The 19908-nt window shown below is 36.9% G+C and overlaps 1 protein-coding gene across 1 annotated transcript in view; it reads left to right on the top strand.

Annotated features, from left to right (window-relative positions):
• The window catches only part of LOC112043958 (pyrokinin-1 receptor-like), a 43702-nt gene extending 27405 nt beyond the window's left edge, over positions 1-16297 (top strand). Inside the window, exons 2-5 of the mRNA XM_024079654.2 lie at positions 4901-5805; positions 10432-10652; positions 12030-12147; positions 14609-16297. Of these exons, the coding sequence (XP_023935422.2) occupies positions 5013-5805; positions 10432-10652; positions 12030-12147; positions 14609-14832 (1356 nt within the window). The 5' untranslated portion in view covers positions 4901-5012 and the 3' untranslated portion in view covers positions 14833-16297. The remainder of the gene's footprint in view (positions 1-4900; positions 5806-10431; positions 10653-12029; positions 12148-14608) is intronic.
• Positions 16298-19908: the final 3611 nt, after the last annotated feature.

Here is a 19908-nt window from a genome sequence, read left to right on the forward strand (position 1 = left end):
TTTTCAATTATTGATTAAATTACCAATGTATTATGATACTTCTATATATGTTACGCTCAAAGATCGAAAACGTTTAGTGAGCGGAAAAATAGCTCACAACGCGTTGTGGTCACAGTAAAACATCCACATAGCGTTATGAAGCTAATGAAAATGCGCACGACACGTTGTGGCAATCACAAAAAAACCTATCATTAAAAAGTATTACATTGGAATATCAAATAAAAACATTCAGATATCATGAATTCAAATTTAATTAAAACTTCTATTAGGTATTTAAAAACAGCTAAGTGCAAATAACTACGTACCCTTTTTCCCAATCTAAACCTTAGATCGCCATTGACGGTCAATTATTCTCACGTTTCTGAAAAGTAAACGGCAGTACCCACGCAGCATATTATACAAGTCATGTACGCAGTGACCAACACACGATCACGTCATAGTCGTGGGTGCTACAGAAACGTGAGAATAATTGACCGTTTGTGGCTAGCATTAAGTGTTTTTATTTACACGAGCGGCAGCTGCTACTGACGACTCCAGTCGACTGCAGTCGACGACGTCTCGGCGGTCTACGGTCGTCGGTTGAGTTGCCGCTCGTGTAAATGAACCCTAAGTTTTAATTAAACCTGCTAATTACAATATGTCAAAACCTTAGATACATAGATAATAGGTCAAAACACTCTGGAAAACAAAGAGAAGTAACCTAATATACTTTTAATCATAGATTTACGATTCGGTATACATTTATCTAAATAAGTAATTTCGTGAGCTCAACAATTTTATAAAACCGCTTTTTAATTAACGTTCGTACATAAAGGTCTTTCTCTTTGTCAATTTATCTCTTTAATAACACAAACATATATTGCCTCATAATGTACTTGAACTAGTAGGCTGGGGAGTCGTGTATTATTTTATGATTTAATGTATCGCCAACGTGGTAAACCGTAAACAATTCAAATCCTGCACAGACTTAAAGTTACCCTTCCCATTTCCCTTTAAAGGAGTTTTTCTTACTACTGCTCTCTCCGCAGAAACTAAGGAGTTTTAGAAACTCCTTACTTAGCTAGTTTCTACAAAGAGTTTCTGTCACAAAAGGAAAGTACTATCCACATGTAATAGTTTCAGTTATTTCGACTAGGCGTTGGCCGTTGACATGTCCGTCGAACTATCTTTAAAATCTCTTTATAGATTCTGAGAGAGACAATTTGCCAGCGTATATTTGGCATTATATCGAAAATGATATTTTATTTGTTTGATTAGACGAAAATTATTTTGTAAGCACTTTCTAGCCTCAGTCATTTCGGCTGCGTTAACATGTACGTCGGACAATCTTTCAAATCTCTTTGGAAATTCTGAGAGAGACAATTTGCCAGCGTATAATTGGCATTATCTCGAAAATGATATTTTATTTGTTTAATTAGACGAAAATTATTTTATAAGCACTTTCTAGCTTCAGTCATTTCGGCTGAGCGTTAACATGTACGTCGGACAATCTTTCAAATTTCTTTAGAGATTTTGAGAGAGACAATTTGCCAGAGTATAATTGGCATTATCTCGAAAATGATATTTTATTTGTTTAATTAGACGAAAATTATTTTATAAGCACTTTCTAGCTTCAGTCATTTCGGCTGAGCGTTAACATGTACGTCGGACAATCTTTCAAATTTCTTTAGAGATTTTGAGAGAGACAATTTGGCAGCGTATACTTGGGCATTATTTCAAAAATGATATTTTGAATTATTTGTGTTAACACTTTCTTGCTTGAATCATTTCGGCTGAGTGTTAACATGTACGTCGGACAATCTTTCAAATCTCTCTAGAGATTTTGAGAGAGAAAATTTGCCAGCGTATATTTGGGCATTACCTGTCTCTAAAAAATGAAATTTTGCTTGTTTGATTTAAATAATTAATAATGTAATATAATGTAATAACATTCTACCAGCTTCACTGCACATATAATTACAATACCTATAGTATATAATGTACAGTGTTGTTTTTAAATTTAATATTTAGCTGTTCTCTGAAATGTTTGTAATACATAATTATGTAAAATATTGATGTTCTCTCGTGGCATTTATAATAGGCCTACAATATAATAAAAATCTAAATGTAGCATAGTCTACAATTTTGAGTCAAAATAAATATATAAATCCAGCGGCGACTGGTTAGTGAACAATAACCCAATTGGGATACCACCAAAGGACATAAACTAATAATAAAAGTACAGAAATCCTTTGAAGGGTCGAGTGTTCCCTTTTATAACGAAATCCCCAAAGTAATTTTGAACCTTCTAAATGATAAATTTAAAGCTTGTGTTGAAACCTCAGAATAGTACACGAAAATCTGAGGTTAAAACATATTCATTAAGCAAGGTTATTCGACTACTACATTTCTAAACAACGAAGAGGTAGATGTAATAAATATACTATGAGATATACAGGGTGTCCCGTAATTAATGGATAATACTCAAATGGTAAATACACCACCTAATTATCTAAACTAATTTGAATAGTTTTCCAAAAATCCAAAGGCTGACCAAGATAATTTTTTTTTTCGGATTTTACAAATTATTATTTCATGTATTTTGAACTGAATGTTCTGAATAAAATATAACTTGGTCACCCTAGATTTTTTTACGTTTTTTTTTTAGAATTTTTAATATAAAACATAAATATTTTAAGTTTGAGTTTTTTATTATTATTTTTTACTTTTTAAATGGGACTTAGGTTTTTGTGTCGGGGGGTTTTAAATTTTTAATTTAATTAGTAAAAGGATCAATGAATTATTAAGATGACAAAAATGCATAAATAAGAATGGTACATACTTTTATTATATAAATATAGCAAGTATATTTTAAAAAAAATCGACTTTATGTTCCTCGCTTACAAACGCCAATTTCATATTATGTAAAGACCTAATGCATATCACATACTAATATTATAAAGCTGAAGAGTTTGTTTGTTTGTTTGATTGAACGCGCTAATGTCAGGAACTACTGGTCCGATTCTTTCTGTGTTTAATAGCCCATTTATCGAGGAAGGCTATAGGCTATATATTATCCCCGTATTTCTACGGGAACGGCAACCACGCAGGGAAAACCGCGCGGCGTCAGCTAGTAGTATCATATACTTCTGATTCTTTTAGGACATAACCTGTACTAAAATAATAATAATATGTGCATAGTTTATTTAGTAGGTACCTACCACCATATCTTTCAAAGCTTTTGTTGTGTAGATAGTTCTAGCACAAAGGTATAAGCCATCCTAACATTATTATAATGTAATTCAGTAAAAGGTAAACAAGATAAGTAGTCACATGTAAATTTAATAACCTATTTTTATGTTCATATGATTCTATTACTCACGTTAAGCGTAGTATACGAAATAAAACCCATCGAATAAATGACAATGGGTTGTTGTAATCTACTTATATTTTTATTGCCTCCATTTCTTTTGAATATCAGTTTCTGGAAGTTCTTTCAATACCATCGTAATTGTTAGGTACGATACACATAAAATAACGTATTATTGAAAATTTTGAAAAACCCCCAATCCCGAAGGTAATGAAATTATCTAGAATTTGACTTTAATGCCTGAAATTCTTTCTATCCTTATATGTGAGCCGTATCAAAGAAAATTGTTTTAGTTTTATTCCAATATAAACAATCGGATTTCCATACCCCAATTTTCCCACCTCCAATTTTCTCATCCACTACGAACATTTTCGAACAAGTCGTCAATATTCTCTTTCAGCGCGCTTTCATTTGAGATCCCACTCCAGTACATTTGCATAGAAATTCAGTTATTCTTCCCCACTTTCATCCCCTACAACTTTTAAACGGCTCAACCATTCATCAAACACTAGCGGACGCCCGCGACTTCGTCCGCGTGGAATTTAGTTTTTCACAAATTCCTCGGAAACCGTGAATTTTCCGGGATAAAAGTAGCCTATGTGTTAATCCAGGCTATAATATATATCAATATAAAATTCGGTTTAGTAGTCGAGGCATGAAAGAGTAACAAACATTCATATCATCAAAATCATCAGTTTTCGCAAATCTCGGGAAACCATGGAGTTTTTCGGGTTAAAATGTAATCCAGAGTAAAATCTATTTTCATTCCAAATTTCAGCCATATCGCTTCAGTAGTAGCGACGTTAAAGAGTAACAAACATCCAAACAAACAACATCCAAACATCCATACAAACTTTCGCGTTTATAATATTAGTAGAATGTCACATCAAACATAACATAACAACATAAGAATAGTTGCACATAAGTCACCTTTATTACAAAAAAAAACTAAATTTAAATCGCTTCATCCGTTCGGGAGCTTGCACAGACAGACTGACCGACAGATAAACACGTCAAACCATCAAAATGAGTTGGTCACGTAATTGCTACAATCCAACGCCAACGCGCCCACTGCATCCATGGCCGTGGGTTCGAGTCCCAAAACTGGAAAATATTATGGGTGTCTTGGGTGTATTTGTACATTATATAAATATCTATATGTAGTTTATAACTTTATAATTACATATAAATAATAAAATACGCTGTCTTAGTAAGTAGGTGTATTTATTTATTTATAAATGAGGTAGGTATGTCTGGCTATCGCAGACTCTCGTTCTATTATATAGGCGAAACAACTAACCTTAAGCCCTCGCGTGGAGGGTCGATCATCCCCCGCTCGAGGGTTCTCAAGGGGACCTAAGGTATCAAGCGGGTTGCAGGGAGCCGCTGGATACTGGCGGCTCGAGATTGTTTTGTTTGGAAGTCCATGCAAGAGGCCTATGTCCAGCAGTAGAAGTTCATCGGCTGTTAATAACAATGATGATGATGATGATGATGATGATGATGACCTCCGATCACATAACGTTAACTAAGTAAATTATTTTGTTTCAGGGACTCGGATTTCAAAGAAGAAACATGTGGAAAACTTCAATTACGACTACAAAATAACTACATTGAAATTATAAAACGACAGTAAATTATAATGTAGAATGATTACATAATCATGGACCCCCTCGACGATAATATAACCAATACAGACATGAATGGCTCGCACGTGGTCGACCCAACACATATATTTGGCCCTCAAAGAGATTCTCTGTACATCGTAGTCCCTATCACTATAATTTACTCTCTTATTTTTATCACTGGGTTGTTTGGGAATATAATCACATGTATCGTTATAATCCGAAATAAGAACATGCACACTGCCACAAACTATTACTTATTTAGTTTGGCCATATCTGACCTCCTCTTGCTCGTGAGCGGGATGCCACAAGAAATGTATTCAATTTGGTCCAAATGGCCATATATATTCGGTAACGTGTTCTGCGTAATTCGCGGTTTAGCGGCTGAGACATCGACGAATGCCAGCGTTCTGACGATCACTCTGTTTACAATAGAGAGGTACTTGGCGATTTGTCATCCTTTTGTGTCGCACAAAATGTCTAAACTATCGCGAGCAATAAAGCATGTTCTACTGCTTTGGCTGGCGTCGTTTGGTCTCGCTTTGCCTCAGGCACTACAGTTTGGTATTAAAGACCACAGAGGTGTCACGATGTGTTTACAGACAAGGGTCATTATCGAGCATTCCTTCGAAATCTCCACTTTCTTTTTCTTTTTCGCCCCAATGATGGTTATCACCGTTCTATATTCTCTCATCGGTCTGAGGCTAAATAAATCTAATTTAAGCAAGGATCACCTCGAAGGAGATAGTTTAAAGAGGAATTCCAAAATTATACAGAAAATGCATCGAAAAAACAGTACGCAGTCAACAAAAAGAGTTGTTAAGATGCTTGGTAAGTAATAAGTGTAGTCTAATTATTTTTTGTCCTACTAATATTATAAACGCGAAAGCTTTGGATGTTTGGATGTATGTTTGTTTGGATATTTGTTACTCTTTCACGCCTCGACTACAGAACCGAATTATCTGAAATTTGGTGTTGAGATATATTATAGCCTGGATTAACACAGGCTACTTTTTATCCGGGGTGTAAGGGGGAGGCTAGTACCAGTCAGTCTCCCCAACTGCCAACCTCACCTGCTCGTGGTGCACCCTGCAGATGGACCGACGAGGCTCTGGCGACCGACGAATGGCGGTATATCCATTCCCACAGGCTAGATTACGAAATGCCTCAGGCCGGTGTCGGGCAGCAGCGACACCGGCGCGAGTAATCTAGCACTGCGCTGACCAACCCGCATGCCCAGCGTGGTCAGTACTGGGCAAAACTTTGTATGGACGGCAAAAACAAAACACAGCCCCTAGTCCCCGGCAGCCCCGCTATTCCTGGCTCTGGCAGCGGTTATGGTAACGGCGGGGCAAGGGGTGTTAAGAATCTCCGGCAGAGATTCCGCTGCCAACCCCGACGACTAGACCTGGCAACATACAACGCACGCACTTTGAGGTCCGACGAAAAGGTCATCGAGCTGGAAGAAGTTATGAGCAAGTTGCACTGGAATATCATAGGATTGTCTGAAGTCCGAAGAGAGGGGAGGGCTCGATAATCCTTGAATCCGGCAACATGCTCTACTACCGGGAGGGCGACCAACAGTCCCAGGGTGGTGTCGGATTTATCGTTCACAAGTCCCTCGTGAACAATGTTGTAAAAGTCGAGAGTGTGTCGAGCAGGGTAGCGTTCCTGGTCCTCCGAATTACCAAACGGTATTCGTTGAAGGTTATACAGGTTTACGCACCGACCTCGACACATCCCGACGAGGAGGTAGAGGTATTGTATGAGGATATTTCTAAAGCCATACATGCCTCAAACTCTTATTACAATGTTGTGATGGGGGATTTTAACGCAAAGCTGGGCGAACGTAGCGGTTCAGAGTTGAAAGTGGGACGATTTGGATATGGGCAACGGAACGATAGGGGCCAAATGTTGGCTGACTTCATGGAGAAGGAGGGCCTCTTTATGATGAACTCCTTCTTCAAGAAGCCACCACACAGGAAATGGACCTGGATGAGCCCCGATGGTTCCACGAAAAACGAGATCGACTTCATCTTGTCTACCAGACGGCAAATATTCAACGATGTTTCTGTGATCCATAGGGTGAAAACCGGTAGCGATCACCGAATGGTTAGAGGCACGTTGAATATCAACATTCAGCTGGAACGGTATCGACTGGTGAAGTCTACGCTCCGACCTACTCGTGCCCATATTCAAAACCCCGAGTCCTTTCAACTAGAACTGCAGAACCGCTTTGATTGCCTAGCAAATTGCGAAACTGTGGACGATCTGAACAACAGGTTCGTGGAAACTGTCCATTCCGTTGGGTCTAAGTTCTATAAGACCCACCGTGCGAAAAGAACCAAAAAGTTCTCGGACCAAACACTTAAACTCATGGAAGAAAGGCAAGAAATGAGATTACAGTCTTCAGCAGATGCGTCAAAATACCGACAAATCAGTAGACAGATCTCTAAGTCGCAAACCAGCGACTTGCGAAATTTCAATACCGAGCGTATTAAAAATGCGATTGAAAATAATCGAGGCTCGAAAGTTTTCGCCAGAGATCTGTCTATTGGACAGAGGCAGCTGACGCGTTTGAAGACCGAACACGGTAATCTAATTTCTTCCAAGCCCGAGTTATTAAGTGAGGTCGAGAAGTTCTATGGACAGCTATACACGACTACTCAGCAGCCTGTTGCCAATTTGGCTAAAGACCCTAGAGCCAAGTTGACCCGACACTATACCGAAGATATCCCGGACGTCAGCCTATACGAGATTAGTGTGGCTCTCAAACACCTGAAGAACAATAAGGCGCCAGGTGAGGACGGAATCACAGCAGAACTCCTGAAAGCGGGTGGAAAACCGATACTTAAAGTCCTTCAGCGATTGTTCAATTCCGTCATTCACGAGGGCACGACGCCTGAGGCGTGGCATAGGAGCGTGGTGGTTCTGTTCTTCAAAAAAGGTGACAACACCTTGCTGAAGAATTACAGACCCATCTCGCTGCTAAGCCATGTTTACAAATTGTTCTCGAGAGTCATTACGAATCGTCTCGCTAATAGGTTTGACGACTTCCAGCCTCCCGAACAAGCCGGTTTCCGAAAAGGCTTTAGTACCATAGACCACATCCATACGCTGCGGCAGGTTATACAGAAGACTCACGAGTATAACCAGCCACTTTGCTTAGCGTTTGTGGACTATGAGAAAGCCTTCGATTCGGTGGAAACCTGGGCTGTGCTAAGGTCATTGCAGAGATGCCGAATTGATTACAGGTATATCCAAGCGTTGAAGTGCTTGTACGAAAACGCCACTATGTCAGTCCGTATTCAGGATCAGACTACGAGGCCAATCCAGTTGCAGCGAGGAGTGCGTCAGGGAGATGTGATCTCTCCGAAGCTATTTACCGCCGCACTGGAAGACGTCTTTAAGCTTCTGGACTGGAGCGGACTTGGCATCAACATCAATGGCGAGTACATCACTCAACTGCGGTTCGCGGATGATGTAGTCATCATGGCACAGACTCTGGATGACCTTAGTACCATGCTCAATGACCTCAGCAGCGTTTCTCAACAGGTGGGCCTGAAAATGAACATGGGCAAAACAAAAATAATGTGTAATGCTCATGTATCGCTCCACCCAGTTATAGTTGAGAACGCTGCACTCGAAATTGTAGACGAATACATATACTTAGGACATATGATCCAGTTAGGTAGGTCCAATTTCGAGAAAGAGGTGAACCGTCGAATTCAACTCGGCTGGGCTGCATTCGGGAAGCTTCGCGACATCTTTTCGTCCGAAATTCCTCAGTGCCTGAAGACAAAAGTCTTCGAACAGTGCGTGTTGCCAGTGATGACCTATGGTTCCGAGACTTGGTCGCTAACTATGGGCCTCATAAGAAGGCTTAGAGTCACACAGCGGGCGATGGAACGAGCTATGTTAGGAGTATCTCTGCGTGATCGAATCAGAAATGAGGAGATCCGCAGAAGAACCAAAGTCACCGACATAGCTCAACGAGTTGCGAAGCTGAAGTGGCAATGGGCGGGGCACATAGTTCGAAGAGCCGATGGACGTTGGGGTCCCAAAGTGCTGGAATGGCGACCCCGCACTAGTAAGCGCAGTGTTGGCCGACCCCCCACCAGGTGGACTGACGACATCAAGCGAGTCGCAGGGATTCGCTGGATGCAGGCGGCTCAGTATCGTGATGTTTGGAAGTCCCTACAAAAGGCCTATGTCCTGCAGTGGACGTCCATCGGCTGATATGATGATGATGATGACTTTTTATCCCGGAAAAATCCATGGTTCCCGAGGGATTTGTGAAAAACTAAATTCCACGCGGACGAAGTCTCGGGCGTCCGCTAGTTCCTTTATAAATGAATCTACCAGATGTTTTGCAACATTAAACACATATATTTTTTATGGCCCGAATAGGGATTCGTGTTTATTATTTTTTCAATAAAAGTATAAATAAAAGTGCAAATAGTAGTACACATAGCCTGTTATTTGCTGTTAAAACCCATCTGCCATATCAAACACAAACGCTAATTATCTGCTAATGATGTCGTAATGATATTTTAAACTTTAAATGGTTAAAATTTGCTCTGAGCTCTCATTGCTGTTGCGACGAGCTTAAAATTTTCGATTCGACTGAAATTAATGAGACATTTGTATGTAAAGTAAAAGCATCAACAGTTTATTATAAAGGCCAAACCTTTCTCCTATAAGTATATTAGGTATAGACAGATCACCACGATCAATCAATGAACAAGTCAAAGTTCGATATTTCATATTCATAAATTAACTGTTTATTTAACGGTGAAGTCGTTTGATTTTTTTTTAATATTATTATATTAACAACTGCAAGTAAGTAGTGATAAGTAGAAAGATTATTATTTTTACAATATTGTGTGTTACAAAGTTATTTCAGGTACTTCTAACAGTAATAGGTACCTACTGGTTAAGAAACTGTCATAATTTTAATTTCTTAAAATTTCTTTTTCCTCTTTAAATGGTTTATAAATGAAAATATATAATATTTACTAACTAAAATAAATTTAATGTTGAACTCGAAGTTATACCGACATATATATCATTTCTTTTGTCGACAAACTCGATAACCATACACATTTGTAACATTAAATTTGGTTCCCAAAAAGCTATGATATGATAATATTTTAATGCAGCATTTAATAATCTAAAATCAGCTTTCTTCTCAGTCATAGGCGTATATAGGCGTAGGCTGGGTGGTCCGTGCCCACCCTACAATGGACCTGTGCCCACCCTAGGATTCTAGCGATATGGAATTCTATTATGATACTAATAATAGATTTGACATCGGGGGCCTGGCCCACCCTAGGAAATAATCGTAGATACGCCAATGCTCTCAGTAGATTAACCATCTAAATACGTCTCGTTTGCATTCTTTTTTCTTCAGTTATCAAAAGAAGTTGCAATTTAACTAGAATTTACTAATTACAGTTGCTGTTGTAGTGGCATTCTTCATCTGCTGGGCACCCTTCCACGCACAACGCTTGGTAGCAATCTACGGCACTGCTGAGAACCACCTGGCAAAGTCACCCATCCTGCTCTCCGTGTACTACTTCATGACATACACGTCCGGAGTGTTCTACTATATGTCCACCTGCATAAACCCTATATTCTATCACATCATGTCAAACAAATTTAGAGAAGCTTTTAAGGTAAGTATCATAACGGAAACTTTTGCTACCGCGTATTGTAATTGGTTGTAGGATTCTTTATACAGCTTGTTTGTAATCTCTGAAGTATTGCAAGTAGATATTAATCCTAAGTTTATTTAGAAAAAAATCCATATACTACTTTTCTCAGAAAACGAGACAAAAACAAAAATTGCTCAAATACTTGAAAAATTAACATTTAGAGCCTCGATATACTGATTTAAATAGTACTTGAAATGGATTGGAGTGACAAAATCATAATAGAAATAATGTCCTCAACTATCGGACGCTCGCGACTTCGTATGCCCTTAGACCTGTTTAGTTTAGAATCGGTGTTTCATTGTGTTAAAATTACACGTGATGTAGTGTGTACTACGATTTCAATGTTTAGTTGGGTGCAGTGTTATGATACAGAATATATTTATTGGTGTTAAATATTTTCGATGTGTGAGTTTACCTCGTCCCCCTCAAAAACGACAATTTAGTTGGTGAATTTAAGTGCGATACAAGTAAAAAGTTAATTGGTCTGAGAGTACATAAATTTACTATGTTACATATTCTATCTGTTCAGCGTACTCTGTTAATACAAACGTGGGCAAACGCTTCTGAACCAAGAACAAGAGAATATTCAGAACTAGAGCTAAACTTATAAGTTATATCTTTATGTTACCAGCTTTCATTTGGCGGAATAAACCTTCTAATATACCTATTGGATATTTTATTTCGCTCATTTATTCAATAGTACCTAATTTAATTTTAACAATGTTTTTAAGACACTAAATATTACAACATATTTCATAAAAAACACAGCACTCTCGTTGCAGGGCATTTTGAGTGCTCAAGCAGTTGAGGTCAGGACTCTAGAGTGAGAAAACTTAATTTTGAGACTGAAAACTAGGAAACAGATAAAGGGTACGTCCCCAAAGTCACGGGCGTCCGGTATAAAAATCATTATCGTCAATGATAGATATATTACTAGCCCATGAAAAATGAGGCGCTCAAAAGAGGAAACTTATACACAACTGTGGTCGACAACGAACGTCTTGTAAACAAATAATACCTGAATATCGTCTACAATGTCAAGTTGTGTGTTCAGGAAGTTTAAAAGCTATATATATACTGATATACATAAATAGACAAAATTGTGCATGTATGCGTTCAGTGTTGTAGCTTAGTTGTAGCCTATTATTCGGATCACTTTTAGAGGGGATTTTGTAGGGACTTAACCGTTCTATAGTATAAAAATATAATTGATTATCATTATTCATCAGCCTACTGTAACAGCCCAGCCCTGTAAGTTAGGCCTTCTGTTCTAAAGTGGGTGGGCCTAGCTAGTGTAGGTATAACTTTGAAAATAATTCTATTTTAATTAATTTTCAGTCAACAATGTTGCAGTGGTGTTGTCGTGACCGCAGTCATCCTGTAATACATAGATGTTCCTACTCGACGGTTCCCTTTGCCAGGCACGCCGCATCAAACAAATCGTCACTAAACTCAGGTGAGCTACGAAGGTTTTATCCAAGTTTTAATGAACTAATTAACGGACGCCCGCGACTTTATCCGCGTGGCATTCAGTTATTCATAATTCCCGCGGGAACCATGGATTTCTCCGGGATGAAAAATAGCCTATGTTAATCCAGAGTAAAATCTATTTCCATTCCACATTTCAGCCAAATCGCTTCAGTAGCCGCAGCGGAAAGGAGGAACAAACATACTTACACACTTGTACACTTTCACACTTACACACTTTTGCCTTTACAATATCAGTATGATATGATAGAGGACCCTGCGCGCTTTCACCCACGTAGTCCCCGTTCAGTGGTAATAGGGGTGATAAAAATGTAGTCTAATAAGACTCGCTATAATAAAGCTTTCCATTGTTAAAAGAATTACCAAAATTGATTTGGTGGTTTAAGGCGTAAAACGTGAGAAACAAACAAGCAAATAATATAGCTATATAGCTTTTTTACAAATTTGTTTGGTAAGTGATGATGGAGTCTTAAGATGGAAGCGGGCTAACTTGTTAGGAGGAGGATGAAAATCCACACCCCTTTCGGTTTCTACACGACATCGTACCGGAAGGCTAAATCGCTTGGCGGTACGTCTTTGTCGGTAGGGTGGTAACTAGCCACGTAATTAAGTTAGAAATACTTACGTAACTTCATATTTTAGTTAACTAGAACCGTTTTTAACCGACTTCAAAAAGGAGGAGGTTCTCAATTCGGTCGGTATTTTTTTTTTTTTTTTATGTATGTACACCGATTACTCAAAGACGCCTGGACCGATTTCAAAAATTCTTTTTTTGTTTAAAACGGTATAGTCCCCATTTGGTCCCATTGCCATCATGTCAAGATCTGATGATGGAATCCTGGAAAAATTGAGGGGAACTTTCGAAAATTATATGGGTATCTAGTGGGTTCGTAAACTTTTCCTTTTAGTACTTTTAAGCACTACAATTCCATGAAGGTTTAAAATCGATCTGATGATGGAGCCATAAAACAGACGAGGGAACTCCTCGGCGATTTACAGCAGTTACCTTGTGTTTGGGCTTGATTAATTTGTATTAATGAGAACTTTCCACATAGAAAGGTTGTAACTGTCATTTAGGGGTTTGGTGATGAAGACCAAGGACAATTAAGGGAACTCCTTAACAGTTTACAGTAACTACCTTGTGTTTGGCCTTGATTCATTATTATTGCTGAGAACTTTCTACCTATGTGAGTTCTGTCTGTTATTAGGGGTCTGATGATGAAGACCAAAGTCAATTAAGGAAACTCCTTAACGGTTTACGGTAGCTACCTTGTGCTTGGGCTTGATTAATTTGTATTGCTGAGAATTTTGTACCAAGATGGGTTGTGACTGTCATTATGATGTATTCGTTTGAGATGAAATTTTACACTAAAAATGGAAAAATAATAAAAATTTTAATAAAAAAAATACAACCGACTTCAAAACCTAAAAACGTACCCATTAAACTAAAAAGCGAAAAATAACAATAAAGGCGGTGCTAAGCCGGTGATGTATTAATTCAAGCCATGTGAGAATATCTTATAGATTTAGATTTTGCAGACAGTGTTGTTTCATGTGGTCCTGTCAGAAATGGCTTAAATTAAGACAACACCGGCTAAGCACCGCCTTAAAAATGATCAGCAGGTAGAACATATTATGATGTTATTTTTCGCTTTTTAGTTTAATGGGTACGTTTTTAGGTTTTGAAGTCGGTTGTATTTTTTTTATTAAATTTTTTATTATTTATGCTATTGAAATACACAAACCAGCATTTTTAGGGAGCTCTTTACAGAACGAAAACGATTACAATAACGACACATCAATTGTATAGAAACAGTTTAAATAAACGCCTTAGATGATTGATCTTATGCTTTGACAGAAGGGTAACGTGTAGCGAGTCAGGTCGCTATATATTTCGTCTAAGGCGTTTAGGTATAATATCAATTGTGATTTAAACTGATGAACCCTTCTTTTGGTTTGGATTCTCGCAACTTCGTTTGCTTTGAAATCCGATTTTTTTAGTTTTTTAATGGTTAGCAAGCTTGCGGTTGGCAATTACCGTCGTCAATCGTCAGCCTCAGTTCTGGTATTAATACCATACTTGAGAATTTGCATTTTTTAGTTTGTAGGTACCTACTGGTCTAATCTGGCTTCGGCCAATTAATAGCAGTCTAGCACTATCTTTCCTTGCTTTTCCTAGGCCTGCCGATCAGCATTTATCACCAATCACAACATATGATGACGCAAATCACTTCTCGGACCAATGCGCGTTTGGAACCCTCGTAACTTTAATTTTAAGTTTTCGACTATTATTACCACCATTAGATTAAATTAAATTATGACATAATCTTGACCTTTTAAAAGTGCTTGTAAACTAAGCCTAATTGAAATAAATGAATTTTGATTTTGATTGATTAACAAAAAATATTAAAATGTTGCTGTATTTACAGGGAATTCCGGCAGGAATGAGTCATCAAACATGAAGATACATAAGCTGGGTTTCAAAGAAGACAGCAAGACAGTGACACCACCACCACGAGAGTGGAAAGTCTGCGAACGTTGTAAGAGGACATTGACAGCGTCCACACAGTCGTATGGACTGAACACTTGCAGTCACGAGATGAGTGCGAAAATTGGCCCCAACCTGCGTTCAAACAGCCATCTTGGAATATAACTTTAAAAAATATATAGGTATATTTTACTGTGCTGCAAATCAGCCAGACCATTTTTGAATGTTATCGCCGTGTAGCAACGGACGGCTTCAGTGTGCTCGTGGCATTCGAGCCGTCCACATCTCTTGTTGTGTAATTCTTTATGGGTTACTTGGGATAGGTGGGGAAAGTAACTTGAGTGGAAAATGGGAGTGCTTGATATCAGACAAAGGATCCTTTAACCCTACACACATCGTTCACAAGTGCGTGACTTCACTCAAGGTCATTCTCTGCCATTCTAGGGTCTTCTTTTGGTTACAGTATGATTTGTTAATTAAGTTGTCCTGACAAGTGTTGTGAACCTTTGTTCGACATTAGTTTTCTTATTTTTGTAATCTCTTTTGAGTCTGCTAAAACGAAAGAGAAAAAAAACTATCCTGATCTAGATAATAGTTAATTGTTATAACCTCAAAGTTATCTAGCAAACATGGCACGTGTTTTCCTACAATTATTATATAATTAAAATTTTCACCAACACGTTAATCTGATGAGTTATAATAGAGTTTTATCAGTTTAATTGAGTTACCCGTTTATTATAAGTTATAAATTATGGACCAGTGGATAAACCATTATAAGTTAGATGAATCATGAACTCAAGACCGCCTTATTTATTTGTCAAAAGCACGGATATAAATGCTAAACTGTTTCATTTATGGTCAAAAAAATGCCAATGACGATAACACTTACAAGATCTTCAATGATTATTATTTACCAGTTTAAATATTTAATTCAAGGCGGAATTGAACATGGCAACATCTGAAAATATCTTAAAGCATGAGATCAATTTTAATTAAAAATCTTTTAACTAGATTTTGTTAATATTTGTTAACGTCTACATATTTATGACGTATTTTTGATACATTATTTTTTTATAACTTATTTTCTGTATATTTATGTAGTTAAGGATAATATAATTCGAAGGCATTTATGTAGATAATAATCTGAGACAGACTTGAACAATCAAAGAGTTTTCTTACATTCTTTCTTCCCTGTGAATCTACTCGTACTACTTACTTTGTATATGGGCATGAAAATCTCATGTAGTTATTTAATTCACGAGCATTTAGGGCTCCCCACACGGGCGACCGGCCACGACCACAAAACGCCGCTACTGGCATATTTTATGTAGTTTTCCTACATTTTGTATAGATTCGCCGCACACGGTTGACGCCGGTGGCCGCCACACGCTACAATCGTCGCTGCTCGCTTCTTGTGGCCCGCACCGGCCACTAAACGGCGCAACACGCCACTCACGCGATTATGATACTGCATATCGTCGGTCCAGATGTGATACCTCGTAACTAACAACTTCGGTAAAAATTGATTTTGATGCAGAAAGCTTCAAACAGCTTTTCCGGTGGTAGCCCGTAAATATCTTGTAGTACGTACATTTAAAATGTTTTTGGTCGCATAAAACGACTTTTAGTGATACCGAAAAGATAAGAAACATCTTTTAGGTATCACTAAAAGTCGTTTTATGCGACCAAAAACATTTTTAATTAGTATTATATATTATAGTATATAATTATATATTATATAATTATATAATTATATATTATTATATATTATTATATATATATAATTATATAATTATATATTATAGTAGTATAGTCTCTCCTGTAAAGTTCGTCAGTTTGCACGTACGAGCTATCACATCTAGACCGACGACATCTGGGTTAAATAAGTAACAGCCACCAACCACAAGTGTCGACCACCGGCCACAAGTGGCTTCTTGCTTCTTGTGGTCGCGTGTGGCCCGTGTGCGGCGACACTTAGGTAAAAGTTTAAATTCTCTTGATATTAATATTTGTCTTACAGGTTCAAGGTACAAGTTATTATAGTAATTGTTAACTATTATTATTTTTTTACACCAAGGGTTGACTGTTAGAGATCGATTGTGCATTGTGTAGAATAGGTTTGTGTTGTGTGTGTAACAAGGGATTAAAAAAAATATATGGCCACTATGACTTAATTTTGTAAATGTCTACATGTAGTATCATTAAGCTTTTCTAATATTTTAGTGATAGCGAGATAATTTAACTGACTTTCCTAAATAAGTACGATATGTGAAATTAAATCTAAAAATATAGGTTTAATCTGAAAAGCTGTCCTAATTATTGTCCTTACAACTTCTACAAGCAACTTTGCTGATATTTATTCGGACTCTATCTATAGAAAAAGTAAGTGTTATGGGACTGATATTAGATTGGCGTACCCACAATGAGTGCTTTGACAGGGTATACAAGATGATGTAAAACTTTATGTACTATAGGTATTTTAGTAGTAGGTAATTGTAAGTAGGTAAACTTTTTATTTTAAATAATATGAAAAGAACTAAAAGTAAATCATTAATAGTAATTATACATTTTCATAATTATGTACCTATTATAGATATTATATATTTTTTTTCAGCCAGTCTTTAACCAATAGGCTTAAACAAGAAATAGTCTTAATTATACATGAGCTGCATGGCATGGCTTAAATGGAGTGGATCTTTAATTATTTGCACATCCTTCGAAATTTAATAATAAAATATGTGTACTGTAGTACTATAATTAGAAAAAAAATTGTAGTATAAAAAAAACATGTGAATTAAAATGTTATTAATAAACAAATTGACTAATGTATATTACTTGTTACTTTAGAGTGTTTTAGAAAGGAATAAACAAGAAGAAGATAATTCTAACATTAAATAATTATCAAGCAGCTGTTTTATAATTGTTTCAGGGTATTTGATAACACAAAAAATGCACCGAATTATCCAACACTCCGCCTTTTCTGAAAGTTGGTGAAAAAAGTATTTTGTAGTAGTTACTTGTATTTCTGCGGGTATATTTTACAGTTAAGTAGGTTTTTGTAAATTGTTGTTACATTTAAAAAAATATATTTTAATGTACCTACCTATTTTAAATTTGAAAATGTAAATAAAATGGCTTTTTCTAAGTATGTATTTGTATCCATAAGTTTCTATAAATACATTAAATGACTAAGTGTTTTATAAGCGTGGCTCACTGTTATAATCTGTGCAATAAAATATGTATATGTAGAGCGAAAGCCTGCGACATCCAGACCTACTTTCCGACCACCTACTTACGTCATTTTATGAAGGTTGAAGCTTTGGAGTTTTACCATACATATACATAACATAAATATAAGTGCAGTAGCCAATTATGGAGTTTGGGCCGTAGCAGCTTTCAAGCTTCCAGAAATTGATTCTTCAATGGTGATGATAACAGTTTCTCAATCTATACTTATAATAAATCTATAGAGAGGTCAATTCTGTACATGAAATATATTTCCAAAATAACTATCAGGGGATGATTAGAGATCGATTCTGGTGCCAAAAATACAATCAGTAAAATTTTTGTCTGTCTGTCTGTATGTTCGTTATAGAAACAAAAACTACTCGACGGATGTTAACGACATTAGGTACAATTATTGTTTATACTCCTGGGCAGGTTATGGTATACTTTTCATCACGCTACGATCAATAGGAAGGGAAATGTTGGGAAAACGGGTGAAGTTACTCCATTTTTACAGCGATACTGATGTAAGAGTTGGATAAAAGAGATTTAAGGGCGGACGAATTCGCAGGCGTCCGCTAGTTGTATATAAATTAAGAGTAATTGTAACCCATTTTTTTGGAACTAACAGGGTACCTGCGATTATTACTTTTGGAGCTACAGGTATTTAAAGAGTCACGTAAGTGCCACGGATCGCTAAAAACCGCTCCGTACTAAAAGGAATTAATGACGTCGTTAATGCGTGAATTCGTTATATTTGTATGGGCACACAAATATCTTTGTTAAGTATTTGTGCGTTTATGTTTATACTTTATGTAATGAAAAATGACGCAGTGAATGTAAGAAAGTTAAAAATGCATTTTTCATCTAATTACGTTAAAATGATTTTTGATTGATTTTAAAATTTTCAAAATCTTATTAATTTTACAAACATCCTGACAATCTTTAATATTTACCCGAATGTTTAATCCCATTTACCAAGTACCTAACTTTTTAATATTTTATACGGAATAGCATGAGGATTCATGTTTTCAGTCGCCAGACGTTTAGTTTCCTACAACCTGAAGATCCTGTTAAACAGGGTTTAACAGGATCTTCTGGTTTCAGGGTTGTTTCTGTAAGGGTTGTCTTAAATGCCATTGCGTTTAAGTTAATATCAAATTATTACAATGAGGTATGTGTGGCTTTTGCAGGCTCTTGGTTCAATATTGTAAAACCGTCGATACAATAATTATTATAAATTAATTTTAAAATCATAATAATATATAAGGTACAATTATTGTAATATACTTATGTGTAAGTCTGTGTTTTCCTACTATAGGAATAGATTTAAGAAATAAATAAGACTCGATGTTATTAGAATTTTAAATTTTATTAATGTCATTACATAATAATGAAAAGAATAAATAAATTAATTTCTTAAATACTTCTTTGTTTTATTATGATCATCGTCATCGTTATCAACCCATATTCGGCTCACTGCTGAGCTCGAGTCTCCTCTCAGAATGAGAGGGCTTAGCCCAATAGTCCACCACGCTGGCCCATTGCGGATTGGCATACTTCACACACGCAGAGAATTAAGAAAATTCTCTGGTATGCAGGTTTCCTCACGATGTCTTAAAATGCACACAACTGAAAAGTTGGAGGTGCATGCCCCAGACCGGATTCGACTCCACACCCTCCGGAATCGGAGACAGAGTTCATATCCACTAGGCTATCACGGCTCTGTTTATTATGATATTACGAGTATATTTCTATGAAAAACCCCCAGAATTTCGATTTTTAACATACTTACTAGCTACACTTATCGCAGGACAAGGATTGTAGAGGAAACATCTCGGGGACTTTTTTCTGTATTTTTTTTATTTTAGATTTAATAGTATCAGATATAATTTACCCTCCACAGTAAATTTTCGTCTACGAATAGGTATCTCTTGAATCATTAGACATGTCACACAATCTGCACCAGCTTATGTGTATAAGTATCTTCTGTCATCAGCACTACGTGGCGCATAA

Source organism: Bicyclus anynana, chromosome 9 (genome assembly GCF_947172395.1).
Source record: "Bicyclus anynana chromosome 9, ilBicAnyn1.1, whole genome shotgun sequence".
NCBI classification, from domain to species: domain Eukaryota; kingdom Metazoa; phylum Arthropoda; class Insecta; order Lepidoptera; family Nymphalidae; genus Bicyclus; species Bicyclus anynana.